The sequence below is a fragment of the Scyliorhinus canicula genome, chromosome 1 (genome assembly GCF_902713615.1).
Source record: "Scyliorhinus canicula chromosome 1, sScyCan1.1, whole genome shotgun sequence".
NCBI lineage: Eukaryota > Metazoa > Chordata > Chondrichthyes > Carcharhiniformes > Scyliorhinidae > Scyliorhinus > Scyliorhinus canicula.
In genome coordinates, this window is record NC_052146.1 from 142,701,510 (window position 1) to 142,723,995 (window position 22,486).

At 45.4% G+C, this 22,486-nt stretch overlaps 1 protein-coding gene across 1 annotated transcript in view; it reads right to left on the bottom strand.

Annotated features, from left to right (window-relative positions):
• Window positions 1–22,486, bottom strand: part of csmd2 (CUB and Sushi multiple domains 2) — a 2,254,685-nt gene that overhangs the window by 92,923 nt on the left and 2,139,276 nt on the right. Inside the window, exon 56 of the mRNA XM_038801178.1 lies at window positions 22,187–22,360. Within this exon, the coding sequence (XP_038657106.1) occupies window positions 22,187–22,360 (174 nt within the window). The remainder of the gene's footprint in view (window positions 1–22,186; window positions 22,361–22,486) is intronic.

A 22,486-nucleotide genomic window follows, 5' to 3' on the forward strand; every position in this document is an offset into this window, starting at 1 on the left:
TGTCAAAGTGGGTATTAAGATTGTTTATTTATGTAGCTCAACAGGGATCCATTACCTCAGGGAAGCAGCTGGTTTTCAAATCATATTTTTTTAAAAAGGCTGTCTCTGTGTTCTAAATAGCTTCCAGTTGCTGAGAACTGCCTGGACCTTTCAATCAGACAGCTTCTAAAAGGAAGTGGTGCATGAAATTTAATGTAAACAATGCAGTTCAAAGCTTTTAGGCTTCTAGGCAAACAAACAGGCTTCAATTCTTTAAAGGGCACTGAAATTGACTATGGAAAAATCACTTCAAAGATTTCCTCCACATTAAAGGGAATACTTTTACCATCATCTCACAGATCTTTGAACTTTCCATACTGACAGATTTTATAAAGGGTTTAGGGGGCAAATGGGAACACTTCATTTTATAGTCATAGAACTTAAATTTTTTGATACTGCCTCACTACTTAAAGGGTTTAAAGGCTGCAGATGGGAAGAGCAGCCAAACGACCCCCATCCCAGGAAAGACCCCTGACCGTAGCCCCTCCAACCTTGCACAAGTCCCCCCTGACACCCACCTCAACATCCTGGAGGCAGGAGATTCTCACCCACTTGCTAACCCTCAGAATGTAAGCTGCCAGAACTTGCGCTGAGTCACACCAGCGGGATTCTCGGCTGGGGGGAGCTGGAGCTTCCCGGCAGTCAGGTGAATCGGTCACCTTGCCCGCAAATTACATGAAAAACAGCTCGAATGAACTATTTGCATGTTCCAACAGGGTCTGTGTGGAGCCTTGGAGGTATTGGGAAGCTTGTCGGGTGCCAGAGGGTGGGTTTGGAGGTTCACAATGAGTTTGATGGCCGGTGTGAAGCCTGTTGTGCCCCAATCCCTGTGCAGCAGGCCATTGGGATTCTCCCTGCTGGCAGCGGTCCTGGAGTATCCCAGCAATAGGTTGGAGAGTGGATCAGTTGGCTGGGGAATGCAATTTGAAGAAGTTCAGTGACTGGAATGATTTCTCATGTCGAAGCTAAAATGAAGCATGGTGAGTGTGGCAGATGTCTTTCAGTATAACACATTATAAGGCTATATTTGTATATGGTGCAACTGTTTGTGTGTAATTGTCAGGAGAAAGCAATGTCACCCATGATAGAATTTAAAAGTTGATACTTTATTCGGTGGGATTTACCAACTGTTCACACTGGCCACATCTTATGGACACATCTTATAGTCGCGGGCTTCCCAGTGGTGAGGGATGTGTTCAATGGGAAACCCCATTGACAATGGCGGGACTTGAAGATTCCGCGGCCGGCCACTGGTCATCCACCCTCTGCTGCTGCAGGACATACCGTGGCGGAGGAGGAAAATCCTACCCAGAATGTTTTGCTGCTTTTGCAGAATACACATCACTGCTACCTTCAAAATATTCATTTTTGCGAATACTTGTTCAATTGGGATGATGCTGTCAAGTGTTATCCATTATAAGAATAATTTAGTGAAGAGCTGTCACTTGAAAATAGCCCTGATACATTTTGCGAATGGCTGGTCTATCCATCAATTCGAAAATAAGCTTGGATGTAATTTGAACCCCAACATGAAACGTGTGTGGTCACACAAATGACAACATCCTGTTATTTTAAATAGAAACAGCTTTAAGCTGATTTCTGTGAACCATACTCCAGAAAGTGTTTGCACAGAGAGACATGAGGACATTTGACACCTCTTGCACACCCTTGATTTTAATTTCCTTTCACGGACACTCCTTCAGTTGCTCAGGCCCTCAGCTCTGGAATTTCCTCCCTAAAACTTTCACCCTCTCTGCCCAATTCTCCTCCTTTAAGATGCTCCTGAATAACATCTCCCCTTGACCAAGCTTTTGATCATCTGCCCGAACATCGCCTTGTGTGGCCTGCGTTGAATTTTGTTTGACAACATTCCGGTGAGGGCCCCATCTGATGTTTTATTATATTAAAGACACTCTAAAATGTTGTAATTTGGGAGGCGCAGCAGTCACCAGGTTAACTTTCTTCCTTCAGGTTCGCAGGTGGCTGACAATACAAGAGCTGTGGAAAGGCCCATAAAGACAAATGCAAGGGGCTGTAAAGAGGGCTGATAGAAAATGTTGGAACGATTTCATACACGAAAAAGGCAAAAGCATGCATACAATTTGTTTTTGTGACATTAGAAAAGAACATCTGTATGATGAATGGGGCAATTTTAAAACAAATTTGGAATGGTTATATGAGTTTTCCTTATTAGTTGCTTTACTGCTAGCTGATTCTGGATTGCTGATTACAAACTACTTCCTTCGTACTTGCTAAATGGCACATTTCCATTTCTGCCTAGTATTTGTCTGCAATTCACCATAGCTCTGCTGAGCCAAGGTCAATTGAAATATTAAAACTGAGATTGGGAGATTTGCGTTAGGCAAGGGTACTGAGGATTATAAAATCAAGGTGGATGAATGGAGTTAGTGTCCAAATCTGGTTGAATGGTGGGACAGACCAGAGGGGCTGATTGGCCAACTCCTATGAAAATGAAATGAAAATCGCTTATTGTCACGAGTAGGCTTCAGTGAAGTTACTGTGAAAAGCCCCTAGCCGCCACATTGCGGCGCCTGTCCGGGGAGGCTGGTACAGGAATCGAACCGTGCTGCTGGCCTGCTTGGTCTGCTTTAAAAGCCAGCAATTTAGCTGAGTGAGCTAAACCAGCCCCTATTGGTTTATTTAACTCATTGTACTGAACATCGCCTGTTGATATTAAAGCCAATCAATTGCAGGCTTGACAAATATGTTTTTGCATTCGTGACAAGATATTACAATTTAAAATCTTACAGATATGTTAGAGTTGGGGACTTTTGGGAGATAAATTTGGCACCATTTGTGGTGATAGGAGACGGTAATATATGGGTGGTGAATATCTAACAGACTAGCGGAGGCAGAGGCGCGGGAAAATGGTCCCTGCCATTCCGTCTCATGGATTTCCACGGGTTAGTTTTCTTCAGTAATCTATTCACAGCCCTTTTGCATCCTCTCGCAAACATGACACTACTTTGCACATTGCCAACAAGCTCCTAGTTTGTGTTTTGGAGGATACATATTCTAAATTTTGTAAGTAATGGATAGAAAGTCATAGGTGACGAGCATGTAATTTCATAATATGCACTTCGAATAGGTGCCAACATTCCAGAATCAGAAGATTTAATGTACTATTAAGTGCGTGTTGACACGCATCCTTTGTTAAATGGAAAGTCCCATGAACAAAACATTCCCTCAAAAAAACCTGAAAAATTCATTGTTTGGACAGCTTCCCAGTATTCTTTGGCAACAAAGACAATTAGACAAGAAAGGTGCTATTCAATATGTACTGCATTTCCCAGGTGTTGTTTTCAAGATAGAAAAGCACAACTGTCAATACATTTCCATAAATTCATAATTTGCCTCAAGCGAAAACTTTGGTGGGAAAAAGTACAGGTTGTGTTTCCTGAAGTCTTTAAAAAAAGCAAAGCAAGTCTGAAGCCTCTACGGGATTCAGCCTTCTACTCTTCCCTGCATGTTGACATACAAATTACATGCTGAGAATCCGAATGCTCTGACTGGCATGAAGTAACAAATATCGAGTTGAAGCCTTGGTGTTTATAAGATGCTGAAGCCTTGAAGGAAAAATTTAATTAATGATACGAAATGACAATTCAAAGTGTAAATTTAATCATGCTATCGTGACTTTAAAATTAAAATCTATTTTATTTAATGCCTTAATTTGGGCATTAGAAATTTCAGTAACTGTGGAGACAAAGTAGCAGTGATTTTTTTTTCCCCCCGAGAGAACATTGTTGGAGAAAGATAACTCAGAATCACATATTGTTGTGGCAGTACAATTATTTAATATTAGAATTGCCAAAAGATGTCACCAAGTGGTATGTCAGCTAATATTTACAAGGAAATGCAACAGGGAGATATTGGAATTTCATTTTTCAATTTTCATTTAAAATATTTACTTAAAGCTTCCAATAGAACATGTGCTATACCCGAGGTTTCTTGAAGCATATAGCTGTGAAATATACACAATAAACTTTATAGGATAATTCAGCTTTATGGATATATTTCATTTGTGCTAATCGGTCGGATAACACAATTGATTAAAGGAATGGGTGAAATTTCAACTTAGGGTGGTTGGCCCGCAGCGCTAACCACTGTGCCACAATACTGCCGATCTGGAGTGCTTGATGTGGAATAGCGCCTCTCAAGCTGTTGGCCTCTGGTGACAGGCTAGCGACCTGGTCCAGGTAAACCCTGCTATGGAAACAGATGAAAGATTGCCTTGTGCACCACTAGGTTTGGGGAGAGAGAGAACAAAGGAAGATATTTGTGGTGGTTGGGGGGGTCAAACATCTCAACTCCATGACATCACTGCAGGAGTTCCTCAGGCCCAATCATCTTCAGCTGCTTCATCAATGACCTCCCTTCCATCGTAAGGTCAGAAGTGGGGATGTTTGCAGATGACTGCACAGTGTTCAGCACCATTCGTGACTCCTCAGACAATGAAGCAGTCGGGTAGCACGGTGGTGCAGTAGTTAGCACTACAATCTCACGGCGCCGAGGTTTCAGATTCGATCCCGGTTCTGGGTTACTATCCATGTGGAGGTTGCACATTCTCCCCGTGTTTGCGTGGGTTTCGCCACCACAACACAAAAATGTGCAAGGTAGGTGGATTGAACATGCTAAATTGCCCCTTAATTGGAAAAAATGAATTGGATACTCTTAAATAAATAAAAAGAGAATGAACTGGCCTATGTCCAAATGCAATAAGACCTGGACAATATTCAGAATTGGGCTGACAAGTTCCAAGTTACATTGCGCCACACAAGTGCCAGGCAATGACCATCTTCTACAAGAGAGGATCTAACCACTGCCCCTTCCATTCAATGGCATTACCATCGCTGAATTCCCCACAATCAACATCCTGGGGATTACCATTGATCAGAAACTGAACTGAACTAGCTACATTAATACTGTGGCTACCAGGGCAGGTCAAAGGCTAGGAATCTAAAGGTGAGTAACTCACCTTCTGATCCCCCGAAGCCAGTCCACCATCGACAAGGCACAAGTCAAGAGTGTAATGGAATACCCTCCACTTGCCTGTATGGGTGCAGCTCCAACGATGCTCAAGAAGCTCGACACCATCCAGGACAAAGCAGCCCGCTTAATTGCTCCCCCTTCCACAGACATTCAAACCCTCCACCACTGACGAACAGTAGCAGCCGTGTGCACCATCTACAGGATGCACTGCAGTAACTCACCAAGGTTCCTTAGACAGCATCTTCCAAACCCACAACCACTACCATCTAGAATGGCAAGAGCAGTACCTGAGGTTCCTTTCCAAGTCACTCACCACCCTGACTTGGAAGTACATCGCTATTCCTTCACTGTCGCTGGGGCAACATCCTGGAACTCCCTCCCTAATAGCATACTGTGTGTACCTACACCTCAAGGACTGCAGCTGTTCAAAGCAACTCACCACCACCTTCTGAAGGGCGACTAGGGATGGACAATAAATGATGGCATAACCAACAATGTCCACATCCCGTAAATAAATATTTAAAAAACAACACAAATACTGCAATTGTATGCCAATCAATGCATTTACATAGTGAGGCAGGCAGTGAAATCACTTTTTGCAAAGCATTAGGTGATTATTTGAATAGAAACAATGTGCATGGTTAGGGGGGAAAGACAGATGAATGGCACACAAATGCTCATTTGGAGAGCTCGTGCAAACACAATGGTCTGAATGACCCATCTCCTGCCCCATCCAAATTCTGTGGGCGCGATTCTCCGCTCCCCACGCCGGGTGGGAGAATCGCGGGAGGGCCGGGCGATTCATGACATGCCCTCCTGGCACCCCCCGCGATTCTCCCACCACCCCCCCCCCCCCCCCCCCCCCCCCCGGAAGAATCGGCGCTCGCTGTTTTTCACGGCGACCGGCGATTCTCCGACCCGGATGGGCCGAGAGGCCTGCCGTTCGTGACCGGTTCACGACAGCGGCAACCACACCTGGTCGCTGCCGTCGTGAACATGGTGCCAAACTCTGGTTTGACGCTTGTGGGGGGCAGAGAGGGGAGTGAGCACCACGGCCGTGCTCGGGAGGGGACTGGCCCGCGATCGGTACCCACCGATCGTCAGGCCAGCGTCTCAAAGGGACGCACTCTTTCCCCTCTGCTGCCCTGCAAGATCAAGCCGCCACATCTTGCGGGGCAGCGGAGGGGAAGACGGCAACTGCGCATGCGCGGGTTGGCGCCGGCCAACCCGCGCATGCGCGGCTGATGTCATTAGGCGCGCCGACCGCGTCATTCTCGGCGCGCCGGGCCTTGACGCCAGCAACAAAGCCTGGCGGCCGTGAATAACGAAGCGCCGCTCCTAGCCCCCCGGGGGTGGGGGTGAATAAGGTGAGAGGAGTGGCCTCCGAGGCCGTCGTGAAACTCAGCCGAGTTGACGACGGCCTTCTCGATTTTCCACGGGAGCGGAGAATTCCGCCCTGTGATTCTGAAATGGCAGAGCAACACAACTTGGAGAGCAACATTTGGACAACTAAGTTCAGAACACATCTGCCCTACACCTGAACTTGCTGCAGCACCTGTGCAGAAATAACAGTGCACACTGCTGACCCTCACGTCATTTTTATCGGAAATTATAATTGATGCTATTTTTATGGCAGGATTCCATTTTGTATGTCAATATTATCCCCCCCCACTGTTTTAAATCTTCAAAATATTCCATAAATTTTATTCAGATAATACGTTTTTAATTGTTATGCTGACGTTTCCAAGCTGAGTTGCTAAGGATGTCATAGTTACATCACATCAATGATGGTTAAAACACAGACTAATTATCAGAAGGGTATATTTATCAACAAGGAGATTTACTGGAAAATAATAATGATTCATAGCAGATTAGAATCGCAGTGGAATACCTTGGAATTTGCTAATACAGCATTCTACTTCATGCAAACAAAAATAACTGATTCATTTTTGTCTCCTTGCAAGTTGCTATGGGGACATAGAATTAACAGGAGCAGGAATCCACCTAGATCATTTAGCCTGCTCCACTATTTTGTGAGCTAAGGATGTATTGAGCCAGATTCTATTGTGAGCAGTGAACTAACAGCACCTGACATTCCTATACTTTGCCCATTGTCCCTGCCCATTCACTTTCCATGAGCTTTTACACTAAAGCTTGCTTGTAGGTTCGAGAATCAATTTGCACACATGATAGCTGGGAGCTGTATGAATTGGGCAAACAATATTGTGTCTCCTTAATCAATCAAATTTTAGAATTGTTGATGGGCATTGTGGTCTGAAGCGTAAGTTAGAATAGTGAATTCAAAATCAAAGCAGGTACAGAAAGTAAAATAAAAAAGGCAAAAATAGGTTGAGAAAAAGAGACAGAAAGAAAAGGTGAAGAAAAAAATGTTTTATTCCCGAAACCTCCAAAAACAATTAAAAGCTGAAGGACTGTGAGATTCTGCATTTATAAAAGTAATGTTTTAGTGCCAGAGAGGCTATTTGACATTCAGGCGCATCACACAGTTCAAAAGGTACTTAACGAAAGGATCGGCCCTAACCTTGGTGAGTTGAGTCCAGTATGTAAATACAGGAACTACACGGCATTCAATTATTTAATCGGTGAGTCAGATACAGACATCTTCACGAAGCTGATGGTGGAATCTCGGTATTTCAGGATTTTAGCATTCAGCTATCCTTGCCTGACACTGCATGTAAATAATGGTAAGCGCTATCAACCTCACCATTATTTTAATGGTAAATTCTAGCTTACTATTTTTCCAGATCCAGTTCCCCATTATATTTCCACTAGTTCCCATTATTCTTATTTCTTCGGAATCTTCTGAACTAATGTATCCTACATCCTGACAACTCACGATGCTCAAAGGTTATTAAGTTTAGCAGCTCAAATTCAAAGATTTTCCCAACATTGTGAATTTCCCTACCAACAGGAAGAGATATATTCTATACATCTGGAAAATCCATAGTGAATGATATCTCAAGCTGTCCTGCACAGAACATTTTGGCCGGAATTCTCCGGTTATTGTGATTCGCTTTTCCCACCGGCAGCACACCTCTGCCCACGGGTTTTCCGGCGGCATGGATTGGCTTCAATGGGAAATCTCATTGACAAGCGGCGCAAATAGAGAATCTCGCCGCCAGCGAATGGCGCGCTGCCACGAAACATGCGACTGGGGGACCGGAGAAACCAGCCCCTTATGAAATGAAAATCGCTTATTGTCACAAGTAGGCTTCAAATGAAGTTACTGTGAAAAGCTCCTAGTCGCCACATTCCGGCGCCTGTTCGGGGAGGCTGGTATGGGAATTGAACCGTGCTGCTGGTCTTCTTTCAAGGCCAGCAATTTAGCCCTGTGCTAAACCATCTCCTGGAAGGAATTGGTTGTCTTACTGCTGATGAGGAAATTGTAAAACGTTCAACGATAAATGCTGTAAATTATTATGAGCTACATTTGTATCAGGCTGTCAGGAAAAAAGAGTTTTAATATTTTTTGTTTTAGGAATATCACTGTAAAACAGTGCATACTGGAAATCGAGCCTATGGGCTTGTGACTCGTTTAATATGATTAGAGAGAAAAAGCCTGCAAAGGGCAAACATCAATGAGAAAGGTGTGAAGGCAAATGGTTTGATATGTTGATGAACCGAGGGTGCCAGGAGAACTTGCACAAGAATTTACATATGGCAAAGAAAAAAAATAGTTTGAAGTTGGTTGTTATATTTCAAAAGGGAACATACAACATGAAGATTGTGAATTGATGAGGGAAGGTGGCGTAGGTTTGTTATAAATTAGAGGAGAGAAGCAGCACGGTTGCTCAGTGGTTAGCATTCTGCCTCACGGCGCCGAGATCCCAGTTTCGATCCCAGCTATGGATCACGGTCCGTGTGGAGTTTCCACATTCTCCCCGTTTGCGTGGGTTTCGCCCTCACAACCCAAAGATGTGCAGATAGGTGGATTAGCCATGCTAAATTGCCCTTTATTGGAAAAAATTAACTGGGTACTCTAAAATTTAAAAAACATAATAAATAAATAAATTACAGGAGCCATGAAGTAAAAAAGAATAAGCTAATGAATTCTGGGAGAAGGGAAATTCTAAGGAATTGTAGGAAACAATTGGGGTTAAGATCAACGGAGAAAAACAAATTTAAGAAAACACTGAAGACTCTATGTGGTGGTGGCTGGTAAAATCTCAAAGATATCGGCCGGGATTTTGCACCTGCAGCAAACGTGGGCATCCCGATCTCTGGAATACCAATTTAGCCAGCTTTTTTAGGCCCCGCCCATAAGCGTGACGGCATGGGACATGGCTCCAGGATTTATTCATCTAAGTAATGGACAATATGGTGACATAAGTTGGCTGTCGTCTGTATATTGCTTTCCTCATCTGGTCCAGCACTTAGAAGAAAAAAATGGAAAATTCTACCCATAATGTGGGCAAGGCCAAACTAGGAGAGCCAGCTTACTGTCAGACACAGAGAACACCCAGAGAGCCACAGGGAGTTCTGAGGTAAATTTACTGGAATTTTAGAATCTATCGGGACTGTTGCCATTTAAAAGGAAGTTTACTGCCGAGTTATTTAACCCAAGATTTGTTTGGAAAGTTTTAAAAAGTACTGTTAGCTGTCAAAGTGTTCTTGTGTTTAAGTGCATTTTTTATTTATTTTGTTTATTTTCATATAAAATTGGTCTGAATAGTTACTTCATGATTTCAGAAAACCTCCTCATAATACACAAATTTCAATGCCATTCAGGCAGATGTTTCAGGTTCTCCTTTGAGATTTGGGCAGTTCGGCACTTACCACCTGCCATGCTATGACATAGACAAACTAAAGACCATCCCCCTCTTGAGATAAGCAGAATCAAAATAGCTCCATGATGCCAAGCCTTTTAATGGAGGATTGATGCTGAGTCAAACTTTCTTAGCAGACTCAATTGCTTTATGATGATACTGTTGATAACTGACAGCAGGCATGACTCCTTAACCTGCAGATCTGTCATTGGCAGCAGTAATTATCCTTACTCGGCTCCAAGTAATCCTGACATGACAATGTCCTTGTTGGAAAACTGATCCCATCTGAATAAGCAGCAGGTTTTTCAGTATCTATGTCCATAGAATTCCTGCAGTGCAGAAGGAGGCCATTTGACACAACGGGTCTGCACCACACCTCCGAAAGAGAACTCTATCCAGGCCTACTTCCCTGCCTTTTCCCTGTAAGTCCACACATTGACAATGACTAATTAACCTAGCCTGCACATCTTTGGACGGTGGGAAGAATCCAGAGCACCTGGAAGAAACCCATGCAGACACGGAGAGAAAGTGCAAACTCCACACGGACACCCAAGGCCGGAATCGAACTCTGGTCCCTGGCGCTGTGAGGAAACATTGTTTGAGAGGGTTTCTTTTGACTAAATCTCAGCAATAATGCTGCAGAAATTAGAAAGCTCTTAAATCTCAGCTGTTGCCAAACGGTTCTGAAGCTCAATGGAATTATGTTCCTAGAATGTACTCCTGCAGAGAGAGATGCTTATTCTGCATTGTTTGAAAAGAAGCCCAGCCTAATTTAGATTGCTCGGTATCATTGTTCAGAGACTCCTAAACATGGCGGAGGCTGTCTGTGCATGCCAGATGCCCAACTAACTGACATATAAATATTCTTTCCATTTGCGCTTTTAGTTTACGTCAGTTACAATTTGCAATCTGTTCCTTTTGACAGGGGCAGCCCTGCACTGCCAATGTGCAGATGCCCATCCCTGAGCAAGGAGAGATAGAAAACAGGCACATAAAACAAGATAGAGCACACCAAATTTTCAAGATGAACCTGTTTGAGATATAGTACACCCTGCAACATAGGGCAGCACGGTAATGTGGTGATATGCATCACTGTAAATACACAAGGGGTTAATGTAAATACACGTAGACTAGCTAGACACTAGAGGAAGCACCAGAGACATGACACACAGACATTCATCCAATAGTCCATAAAGATAGGACATGACCAATGGGCATTCAAGATACACACAGAGGTGACACTACCACAGGAGGGCATTACACCAACCTATCTAAAAGGACACAGCACACATGATCTTCCTCTTTCCAGTGGAGACACTCAGTGAGAACACAGGGTTGATTTGAAACACAAGAAAAGTTTCTGGGAGTAGAAGTAAATATAATTTGAATGTTGTGGATAATTTTCTTAATTAAATGCAAAATCTATTATTCCTTTAGCAGTTTTTCTTCAGATCCTGGTTCAAATCTCCACAATTTAAAATCAGGTGTGGATGAATTCAGTTTTGATTAACAAATGCACGTGAAAAAAATCAGTATGCATCACGTACGTGCATTTATTTCTCCACTCATAATTATTCTAAACTACTCTGCAGAGAATACAATCACAACAAATAAAAACATGAATTTTTTATGAGTCTTGATCATAGAAACATTGCGTTGTGACATCCTGATTTTGTTCAGTAAATATGCCATCAAAGAACAAAACATTCAAGCATTTAAAACATTAAAAGAGGGCATTATTTTGTACAAGTTATCATATATTCCAAAGTATGATACTTTATTAACAGATGGCTATTTTATTAGAAAAAATAGGCGATATAGTGGGTTAAGAATTTTGTCCTTTTCTTTTTGAAATCTTGGTTCAAATCCAGCCAAATCTCCCCTCTGTGGTGGCTGTGAGGCCTCCACCTTAGGTTTGCAGAGTTTCAGATGTGCAACTGCCCAAACTACGAGCCATGGTTTAATCATTCAATGCCAGCTACAGTCAGAGAGAGCGCAATAATATCCCATGAGAAACCAAGAAAGCCATTTCTGTTTCTGATCTTAGAATTAAATCAGACATTTCATGTAAAATAAGGAGAAATTTAAGAGTTCAATGACTGCCGGCATTTGACTGAACAACTACAAAAGCTTGACTGCATCACAGGCCAATAATCCTCCCATTAATAAGCAGACAAACTGAATCTCATTCACAATGATCTATTATTTCTGTGATATTGTTTACATTTGTAAACGTCGCCACGGTCCACGAGGACCAAAGGCTGCTTCCCTCTTTGAGAACTGATTGGTGGTGATTTTACCTGAGGTTCATCATACCTCAGGCGAGGAGCAACGTTGAGAAGGTTGGGAATACATCAATAAACCCGGTAAGCGAATCTAACCTGCACTGTTGGTGCCGCTTCATGAAGCAGCAAATTGCAGACACCTACCACGCTTTGGGCGAATGTTCCTTATAATCCTACTGATCACCTTAAATTTGTACTCTCCTGGTAAATTACCTCTGTGTTAGAGCAAACAAGTCTTCCCTGTCTACCTCATAATTTGGTACACCTCAATCAAGTCATCTCTCAGCCACTTCTGATCTAAGGAAAACATGCCTATGATTCCGTAGGTGTAGAGGGATATGGGCCAAATGCAGGCAAATGGGGTTAGCTTAGATGGGCTTTTTGGTTGGCATGGACCAGTTTGGGCCGAAGGGCCTGTGTCCGTGCCATAGATTCTATGGTTCTATGCTGAGTTTATCTAATCTTTCCTCATAGCTGCAATTTTCAAGCCCTGGCAACATTCCAGTAAATCTCCTCTGCTCTCTCTTCACAGCAATTATGTCCTTCCTGTAGTGTGGTGATCAAAACTGTACACAAAACTCCAGTTGTGGCCGAACCAGTCTCCATGCAGTTTCAGCTTTACATCACTGCTTTTGTATTCTATACTTCATGTAATAAAGGATAGTATTCCATAAGCCTTCTATACCACTTAGTCACCTCTCCTACCACCTTTGGGGACCTGTGCACATGCATTCCTAAGGTTTATCACTTCCTCTATCCCTGTTGTTATCCTCCTGTTTATTAATTATCCCCTTGGATTACCTCAAACTTTTCCAGATTGAATTCCATTTGCCACTTTTCCGTTCACTCAACCAAATTATTGAGCTCATTCTGGAGTCCACCTTCACTATCAACTACGCGACCAAGATTTGTGTCCTCTACAAATTTCCCAGTCATCCTTCCCACATTTAGGTCCAAATCATTAATATATACCATAAACAGCAGGGGGCCCCAACACCGAGCCCTGTGGGATGTCACTGGAAAGGATTTTCCATTTACTAAAACATCTGCCGACCATTACCCTGTCACTGAGCAGTTTTTGGATCAAACCTGTCAAATTCCCCTTCATCCCATGGGCTTTTACTTTTCTATTCAGTCTGCTATGTGGGGCCTTGTCAAATGTCTTACTGACATTCACCTGGGCCACATGCACTGCACTGCCCTCATCAATCCTCCTTCTTACTTTCTTAAAGTTAGCAGGGCATGATTTTCCCATAAAACCATGCTGACTTCCCCTGATTAATCCTTACCTTTCCAAGTGACAGTCTATCGCACTGCCAAAGTCAGACTGACTGGTCTATAATTTGGTACAACCTCCAATTCTCTCATACCTTACCTGGATCTAGTGATGATTGAAAATTGGTCGTCAGGGCATCAGTAATTTCCTCCCTGGTTTCCTGAAACAGCCTGGGATACAATCCATCTGGCCCTGGTGATTAATCCACCTCATAGAACATAGAACATAGAACATAGAACAGTACAGCACAGAACAGGCCCTTCGGCCCTCAATGTTGTGCCGAGCCATGATCACCCTACTCAAACCTACGTATCCACCCTATACCCGTAACCCAACAACACCCCCCTTAACCTTACTTTCATTAGGACGCTACGGGCAATTTAGCATGGCCAATCCACCTAACCCGCACATCTTTGGACTGTGGGAGGAAACCGGAGCACCCGGAGGAAACCCACGCACACAGGGGGAGGACGTGCAGACTCCACACAGACAGTGACCCAGCCGGGAATCGAACCTGGGACCCTGGAGCTGTGAAGCATTTATGCTAACCACCATGCTACCCTGCTGCCTCCAAAGATGTCAGTCTCTCCAGTACTTCCTCTCTGGTTAATATTTATTGCATCTAATCTTTCACACTCCTCCTCATTGACAAGAATGTCTGCACCATCCCTCACCTTTGTGAAGACAGAGGCAAAGTTCTCCTTCAGAACCCTGCCCACATCATCTGCACCAATTACCTTCTACATTCCTGATAGGTTCTGCCCTTTCCTTAGGTATCCTCTTGCTCTTAATGTACTGATAAAATATCTTTCCGATTGCCTTGTTTTTCCCGCCGTTTTCGTCAGTGGGATCTTCTAGTCCTGCTGACGGTGAATCCCCACCGTGGGCGTTTTAACATAGAACAGAGAATGATACAGCGCAGTACAGGCCCTTCGGCCCTCGATGTTGCACCGACATGGAAAAAAAAACTAAAGGCCATCTAACCTACACTATGCCCTTATCATCCATATGCTTATCCAATAAACTTTTAAATGCCCTCAATGTTGGCGAGTTCACTACTGTTGCAGGTAGGGCATTCCACGGCCTCACCACTGTTTGCATAAAAAACCCACCTCTGACCTCTGTCCTATATCTATTACCCCTCAATTTAAGGCTATGTCCCCTCGTGCTAGCCACCCCCATCCGCGGGAGAAGGCTCTCGCTGTCCACCCTATCTAACCCTCTGATCATTTTGTATGCCTCTATTAAGCCACCTCTTAACCTTCTTCTCTCTAACGAAAACAACCTCAAGTCCATCAGCCTTTTCTCATAAGATTTTCCCTCCATACCAGGCAACATCCTGGTAAATCTCCTCTGCACCCGTTCCAAAGCTTCCACGTCCTTCCTATAATGAGGCGACCAGAACTGTACGCAATACTCCAAATGCGGCCGTACTAGAGTTTTGTACAACTGCAACATGACCTCATGGCTCCGGAACTCAATCCCTCTACCAATGAAGGCCAACACACCATAGGCCTTATTCACAACCCTATCAACCTGGGTGGCAACTTTCAGGGATCTATGTACATGGACACCGAGATCCCTCTGCTCATCCACACTACCAAGAATTTTACCATTAGCCAAATCTTCCGCATTCCTGTTATTCTTTCCAAAGTGAATCACCTCACACTTCTCCACATTAAACCCCATTTGCCACCTCTCAGCCCAGCTCTGCAGCTTATCTATGTCCCTCTGTAACCTGCAACATCCTTCCGCACTGTCTACAACTCCACCGACTTTAGTGTCGTCTGCAAATTTACTCACCCATCCTTCTGCGCCCTCCTCTAGGTCATTTATAAAAATGACAAACAGCAACGGCCCCAGAACAGATCCTTGTGGTACGCCACTCGTAACTGAACTCCATTCTGAACATTTCCCATCAACTACCACTCTCTGTCTTCTTTCAACTAGCCAATTTCTGATCCACATCTCTAAATCACCCTCAATCCCCAGCCTCCGTATTTTCTGCAATAGGCGACCGTGGGGAACCTTATCAAACCCTTTACTGAAATCCATATACATCACATCAACTGCTCTACCCTCGTCTACCTGTTCAGTCACCTTCTCAAAGAACTCGATAAGGTTTGTGAGGCATGACCTACCCTTCACAAAACCATGCTGACTATCCCTAATCATATTATTCCTATCTAGATGATTATAAATCGTATCTTTTATAATCCTCTCCAAGACCTTACCCACCACAGACGTTAGGCTCACCGGCCTATAGTTACCGGGGTTATCTCTACTCCCCTTCTTGAACAAACGGACCACATTTGCTATCCTCCAGTCCTCTGGCACTATTCCTGTAGCCAATGATGACATAAAAATCAAAGCCAAAGGCTCAGCAATCTCTTCCCTGGCTTCCCAGAGAATCCTAGGATAAATCCCATCCGGCCCCGGGGACTTATCTATTTTCACCTTGTCCAGAATTGCCAACACTTCTTCCCTACGCACCTCAATGCCGTCTATTCTAATAGCCTGGGTCTCAGCATTCTCCTCCACAATATTATCTTTTTCTTGAGTGAATACTGACGAAAAGTATTCATTTAGTATCTCGCTTATCTCCTCAGCCTCCACACACAACTTCCCACCACTGTCCTTGACTGGCCCTACTCTTACCCTAGTCATTCTTTTATTCCTGACATACCTATAGAAAGCTTTTGGGTTTTCCTTGATCCTACCTGCCAAAGACTTCTCATGTCCCCTCCTTGCTCGTCTCAGCTCTCTCTTTAGATCCTTCCTCGCTTCCTTGTAACTATCAAGCGCCCCAACTGAAACTTCATGCCTCATCTTCACATAGGCCTCCTTCTTCCTCTTAACAAGAGATTCCAGTTCTTTGGTAAACCACGGTTCCCTCGCTCGACCCCTTCCTCCCTGCCTGACCGGTACGTACTTATCAAGAACATGCAATAGCTGTTCCTTGAACAAGCTCCACATATCCAGTGTGCCCAACCCTTGCAGCCTACTTCTCCAACCAACACATCCTAAGTCATGTCTAATGGCATCATAATTGCCCTTCCCCCAGCTATAACTCTTGCCCTGTGGGGTATACTTATCCCTTTCCATCACTAACGTAAAGGTCACCGAATTGTGGTCACTGTTTCCAAAGTGCTCACCTACCTCCAGATCTAACACCTGGCCTGGTTCATTACCCAAAACCAAATCCAATGTGGCCTCGCCTCTTGTTGGCCTGTCAACATATTGTGTTAGGAAACCCTCCTGCACACATTGTACAAAGAACGACCCATCTAATGTACTCGAACTATATCTTTTCCAGTCAATATTTGGAAAGTTAAAGTCTCCCATAACAACTACCCTGTTACTTTCGCTCTTTTCCAGAATCATCTTCGCCATCCTTTCCTCTACATCCCTAGAACTATTAGGTGGCCTACAGAAAACTCCCAACAGGGTGACCTCTCCTTTCCTGTTTCTAACCTCAGCCCATACTACCTCAGAAGAAGAGTCCCCATCTAGCATCCTTTCCGCCACCGTAATACTGTCCTTGACTAGCAGCGCCACACCTCCCCCTCTTTTTCCCCCTTCTCTGAGCTTACTAAAACACCTAAACCCCGGAACCTGCAACAACCATTCCTGTCCCTGCTCTATCCATGTCTCTGAAATGGCCACAACGTCGAAGTCCCAGGTACCCACCCATGCTGCCAGTTCCCCTACCTTATTTCGTATACTCCTGGCATTGAAGTAGACACACTTCAAACCACCTACCTGAACACTGGCACCCTCCTGCGAAGTCAAATCTGTGCTCCTGACCTCTATACTCTCAATCTCCCGTACCCCAAAACTACAATCCAGGTTCCCATGCCCCTGCTGAATTAGTTTAAACCCCCCCAAAGAGCACTAACAAATCTCCCCCCCAGGATATTGGTGCCCCTCAGGTTCAGATGTAGACCATCCTGTCTATAGAGGTCCCACCTTCCCCAGAAAGAGCCCCAGTTATCCAGAAATCTGAATCCCTCCCGCCTGCACCATCCCTGTAGCCACGTGTTTAATTGCTCTCTCTCCCTATTCCTCATCTCACTATCACGTGGCACGGGCAACAACCCAGAGATAACAACTCTGTTTGTTCTCGCTCTGAGCTTCCATCCTAGCTCCCTAAAGGCCTGCCTGACATCCTTGTCCCCTTTCCTACCTATGTCGTTAGTGCCAATGTGGACTACGACTTGGGGCTGCTCCCCCTCCCCCTTAAGGACCCGGAAAACACGATCCGAGACCCTTGCACCTGGGAGGCAACATACCAAACGTGAGTCTCTCTCGCTCCCACAAAATCTCCTATCTGTGCCCCTGACTATTGAGTCCCCAATTACTAATGTTCTACTCCTTTGCCCCCTTCCCTTCTGAGCAACAGGGACAGACTCCGTGCCAGAGGCCCGTACCCCATGGCTTACCCCTGGTAAGTCCCCCCCCCCCACAAGTATCCAAAACGGGATTTTGGTGCAGGAGGGGCGGTGGGGCCAGGAGATCTCGCTGCCGGCCAACAGCGGGCCCCCTCCCGCCACCGGGAAACACGGGGACGTGGGGAAAATCCGCACCCCCTCAATTCATTTTTTTGTGATTATCTTGAGATTCTTTTTCTGCTTCATCTTACCCTACATGCTATTCGATAACCAAGGGACTCCAGATTTGAAAGTGCCGCCCTTCGTTTTTTGTGGGGACACGCTTACATTGTGCCCATAGAGTCTCACTTTTGAATGTCCCCCATTGGTCTGTCACTAATTTACCTTCAAGTAGCTATAACCACAATATTCTTTTCCTCGAGGGAATGAAAGTTGTGTACATAAAAGATGTTGAATGCCCTTGCTGGAGAAAAGTACATAGTCCATCTTTTTGCACCCAATCCCCAGAATAAGCATTCAGAAGTAAGGTACAACACTGTGAAATCCACATCACAGCTCCTTTGATATCTCACTATCTGAACCTCCACCTCAGTCGAGGATCCCTCAGCAGCCAGATTTTACACTCATTTAACAAACCACCCAGTCCTGTGGCTATTGGTGAAAGGTACAAACATCCTCAGAGTGGCAATCTCTGCCGGATTGCCACTCTCGACAGAATTATCCACACCGTAATTGCAAAGTCCTTGGGCGGGATTCTCCGACCCCCCACTGGGTCGGAAAATCGCCGGGGGGTGGCATGAATCCCGCCCCTGCCAGCTGCTAAATTCTCCGACGCCGGGGATTTGGCAGGGGTGGGAATCGCGCCGCGCTGGTCGGCGACCGCTGGTAGCGGCCCCCCCCCGGCGATTCTCCGGCCTGTGATGGGCCGAGTGGCCGCCCGTTTTCGGCCAGTCCCACCGGCGTATATTACACCAGGTATTTGTTGGCGGGACCTGGCTGCGCGGGTGACCTCCGGGGTCCTCGGCGGGGCGCGGGAGGATCTGGCCCCGGGAGGTCTGGCCCATGATCGGGGCCAACCAATCCACGGGCGGGCCTGTGCCGTGGGGGCACTCTATTCTTCCGCGTCAGCCGCAGTGGTCCTCCGCGATGGCCGACGCGGAGATGAACGCCCCTGCGCATGCGCTGGGATAATGCCAGCACACCCGCACATACGCCAACTCGCACCAGCCAGAAGAGGCCCTTTCCAAGCCCCTTCCCCGCCGGCCAGCGTGGCGCAAACCACTCCGGCGCCGGCCTAGCCCCTGAATGTACGGAGGATTCCGCATGTTTGGGGCGACCCGACACTGGAGTGGTTCACGCCACTCCTTCGTGCCGGAGTTGCCCGCCCCGCTGATTCCCGCAGAATCCCGCCCCCTGTCTCACCTAACCTTCCAAACTCACGCTGGGTGAGACAGGAGCAATGAAGCATGCCCCCAGCTGCATCAAGTGAGGGGTAACTAGGAAGCAAAGAGGAAAGACATGTCCCCTTTTACTGCACCAGCTGACGTAAAAGGGATGTTTAAGGGGACAACTTCAAGGGAGAAGGCAAGCTTAAAAGGTAAGAGGTTCAGACAACGGAGACAGAGAGGAACTAAGAATTGTGGGAGGGGTGCTGGACAGGGAGGAGCAGGTCGGACAGGAGGCACGGGGTGGAGTGGGGGGGCCGGTTGGGTTGGCTGGGAGTGAGGTTTGACCATAGGTGAGGTGGTGGGGGAGGGGGGGGGGGAGGGGTCAGGGTTGTGCGGCTTGTCCCGGGGGGGGGGTTGTGTGTATGCAGGATGTCTAGTCTGTGTTTGGGTGCTTAAATACTTAGTCTGGTGTTAGAAGTGATTTGCTTTTCTTCTAACTCTTCCAGGATAAAACTGACAGAACCATCCAAAGTTAATGATTTACATCACTTCTGTCGGATGGTTTTCAGCCCAGTGCAATTGTCCAGAGGAAGTTGACACTTCTGGGCAATTGCTGGGTAAACCTTTACATGGGAACGTCCTGGAGGAATTCCCCAATGCATCATTGGGGTACCCCTAAATGCAATGCCGGGACACCAGCAAGTTATGGTTCCTAAAGAGAGCTTCATTTGGTAACTTTGAGGCAACAGAGGCAAAAAAGCTTATGATCTAATCCTTCCGAGTAGATTTTGAATCCCGAGTCTTCAAAATAAAATGATTCTCAGCCATTTTCTGTTACAATTCACCAGTTGCATCTTATCCAATCCCTGAGATTTATTCACAATGGTTTGGGATTAGTGGCAAAGCCAGGGAAAATGGCCCTGGCCTCTTTAGAAAACCTCACAGAGAGATCCAATGATCTCTCAGGTGAGAATTTCACTTCTCATCGTCAGGCAGCAATAGTGTAATTGATTGCAACCTGGAGCATGAACAATGTCATTGAGCTGGTCAAGGAGTCTATCACTTTAAAGCATTTTCACAGACACCCATCCAGGAAATAAAATCACAGTAAAAATACTTTACATGGAACACATTAAATACTGCAACATACTCATGGAGTGAAGATAGGAGCTAAAATATTCCGAAAAACTATTTTAAAATTATTTCATTGCCCCCCCCCCAATTATAAACAGACTTTTTATAGGCCAGTTCTGTTCATCAAATTGAAATAATCACACCACTGTTAAATCCCTGGTACGCCGTTCAGCAGCAATGTGGGAAGTGAAAAGTTGCAATTTTTGCTGATTTTTATGATTTCTGATTCTGGTGGATGTGGGGTGTGTGGTGGGGGGTGGGGGGGGGGGTGGTGGTGTTGGGTGGGCGGTGGGAGATGAGTGGGTGGGGGCGGTGGTCCACAATGCAGCATAGGTCGGGCTTCAGGATTTATAAATACACTGGAATAGGCAGCCTGAAGTTATGGTCCCTCTCAGACGGATGATGAAGGTGAACACAAACTGTTTACAAATCTGGGTTCATACAACTGCTCAACAACTGAGATGCTAATGTGAATAGAACAGCTGAACTCTGCAATACCATCCAATAATAATAATCTTTATCGTCACAAGTAGGCTTACATTAACACTGCAATGAAGTTACTGTGAAAAGTCCCTAGTTGCCACATTGTGGCACCTGTTCAAGTACACAGAGGAAGAATTCAGAATGTCCAAATTACCTAATAGCATGTCTTTCGGGACTTGTGGGAGGAAATCAGAGCACCGGAGGAAACCCACGCAGACACAGGGAGAACGTGCAGACTCCGCACAGACAGTGACCCAATCCAGGAATCGAACCTGGGACCCTGGAGCTGTGAAGCAACAGTGCTACCCACTGCACTGCCCCCTTTCCAGATCAACTATCTCCCTGGCAGAAGTTTTTCATTCTGTGTTATACCAGTCTGTGACCTTACCTGATACCACGTCTAGTGGAGCCACTCCATCTCTTGTTTTACATTTTCTCTCACTATAACTGAAAAACTTATTATCCTTCACTTCTCTTGCCATATTAAGTACAAATTTTTCTTTTGTCATTTTACTTCCCTTTTTACACTCCAGGCATCAGCTCGATAACTAGAAATGAAGCACATTATGCCAGTACAGCATAGCCTTGATACATAATTCTAGAAGACAGACTTTCCACACATCAGGTTTTATCTCAGGGATTCTTAATGCAAATCATTAATCATTGCTTCATGGTCTGCTTCAGCTTGTAGTTGGAGCTATTTTTTTCTTCTTCTTGCCCTTCCCTCTTGCATAGTTGTTTGAAGCTCAAACAGATCACATCAGTACTTCCCACATCCTATAATATCAGACCATCCCTATCTCCGGGAACCTGTTTCAGCCTTACAATCTTTCGCAATTCCTGTGCTCCTCCAATTCTGGCCTCTTGCACATCTCCAGCTTCTTTCATTGGTCGTTTGGATTCTGTTGCTGAGGCTCTGAAGCAATGGAATTCCCTCCTTAAACCACTCCAACCTCAAGTCACCTTCACTCGTACGAGGAGCAATGTACTAATTTACTAGTTAAAAACACTATTGGCGGGATTTCACCCACCCCCAACCCCACCCCCAACCCCACTCCTTGCTTGTGTTGCGGTGACGGCGGTGGCCTGCCATTGACTGACAACGGGATCTTCCAGTCTCGCCACTGTCGTTGGGTTTTCCAGTTGTTCACACCCTCCACCCCCGGGGGAACCCGCGGTGGGGCGGCCACCCCCGTCCGGGATCGGAAGATTCCACCGGCGAGAATGGCCAGGAAAATTCTGCCCACACAAATGCAATAACTGTTCTTTTAACGTAAAAGAGAGTTAACACATCAGTCTGTCCATCTATTTTTAAGCAAATGCAGGCTAAGTCTACAACTGCTTTATCTGGTAGCTTCTGAGCCCTGTGTGATGATGTGAGACTGTTTACCTGAGCAGTGTGGTAATGATCCACTCCAGCGCCCATCCAGCTGACAGATACGAGTAGCATTTCCAATCAGGCGACGTTTTCTGTCACAATGGTACCGGACTGTGGAGCCAACTGTAAACTGGTTACCATAGAGCTCTGCACCAGGTGGAATGCCAGGATTACCACAGGTCACCACTAGGAACAAAGAGATGAGTCAAGAAATAAGTGGGTTTTTTAAAATGTATGTTTGAATAAATCATTAGGTATAAAAATATTTAGACAATCTGGAACGCATAATTTGGAGCATGCTCCCTATACAGT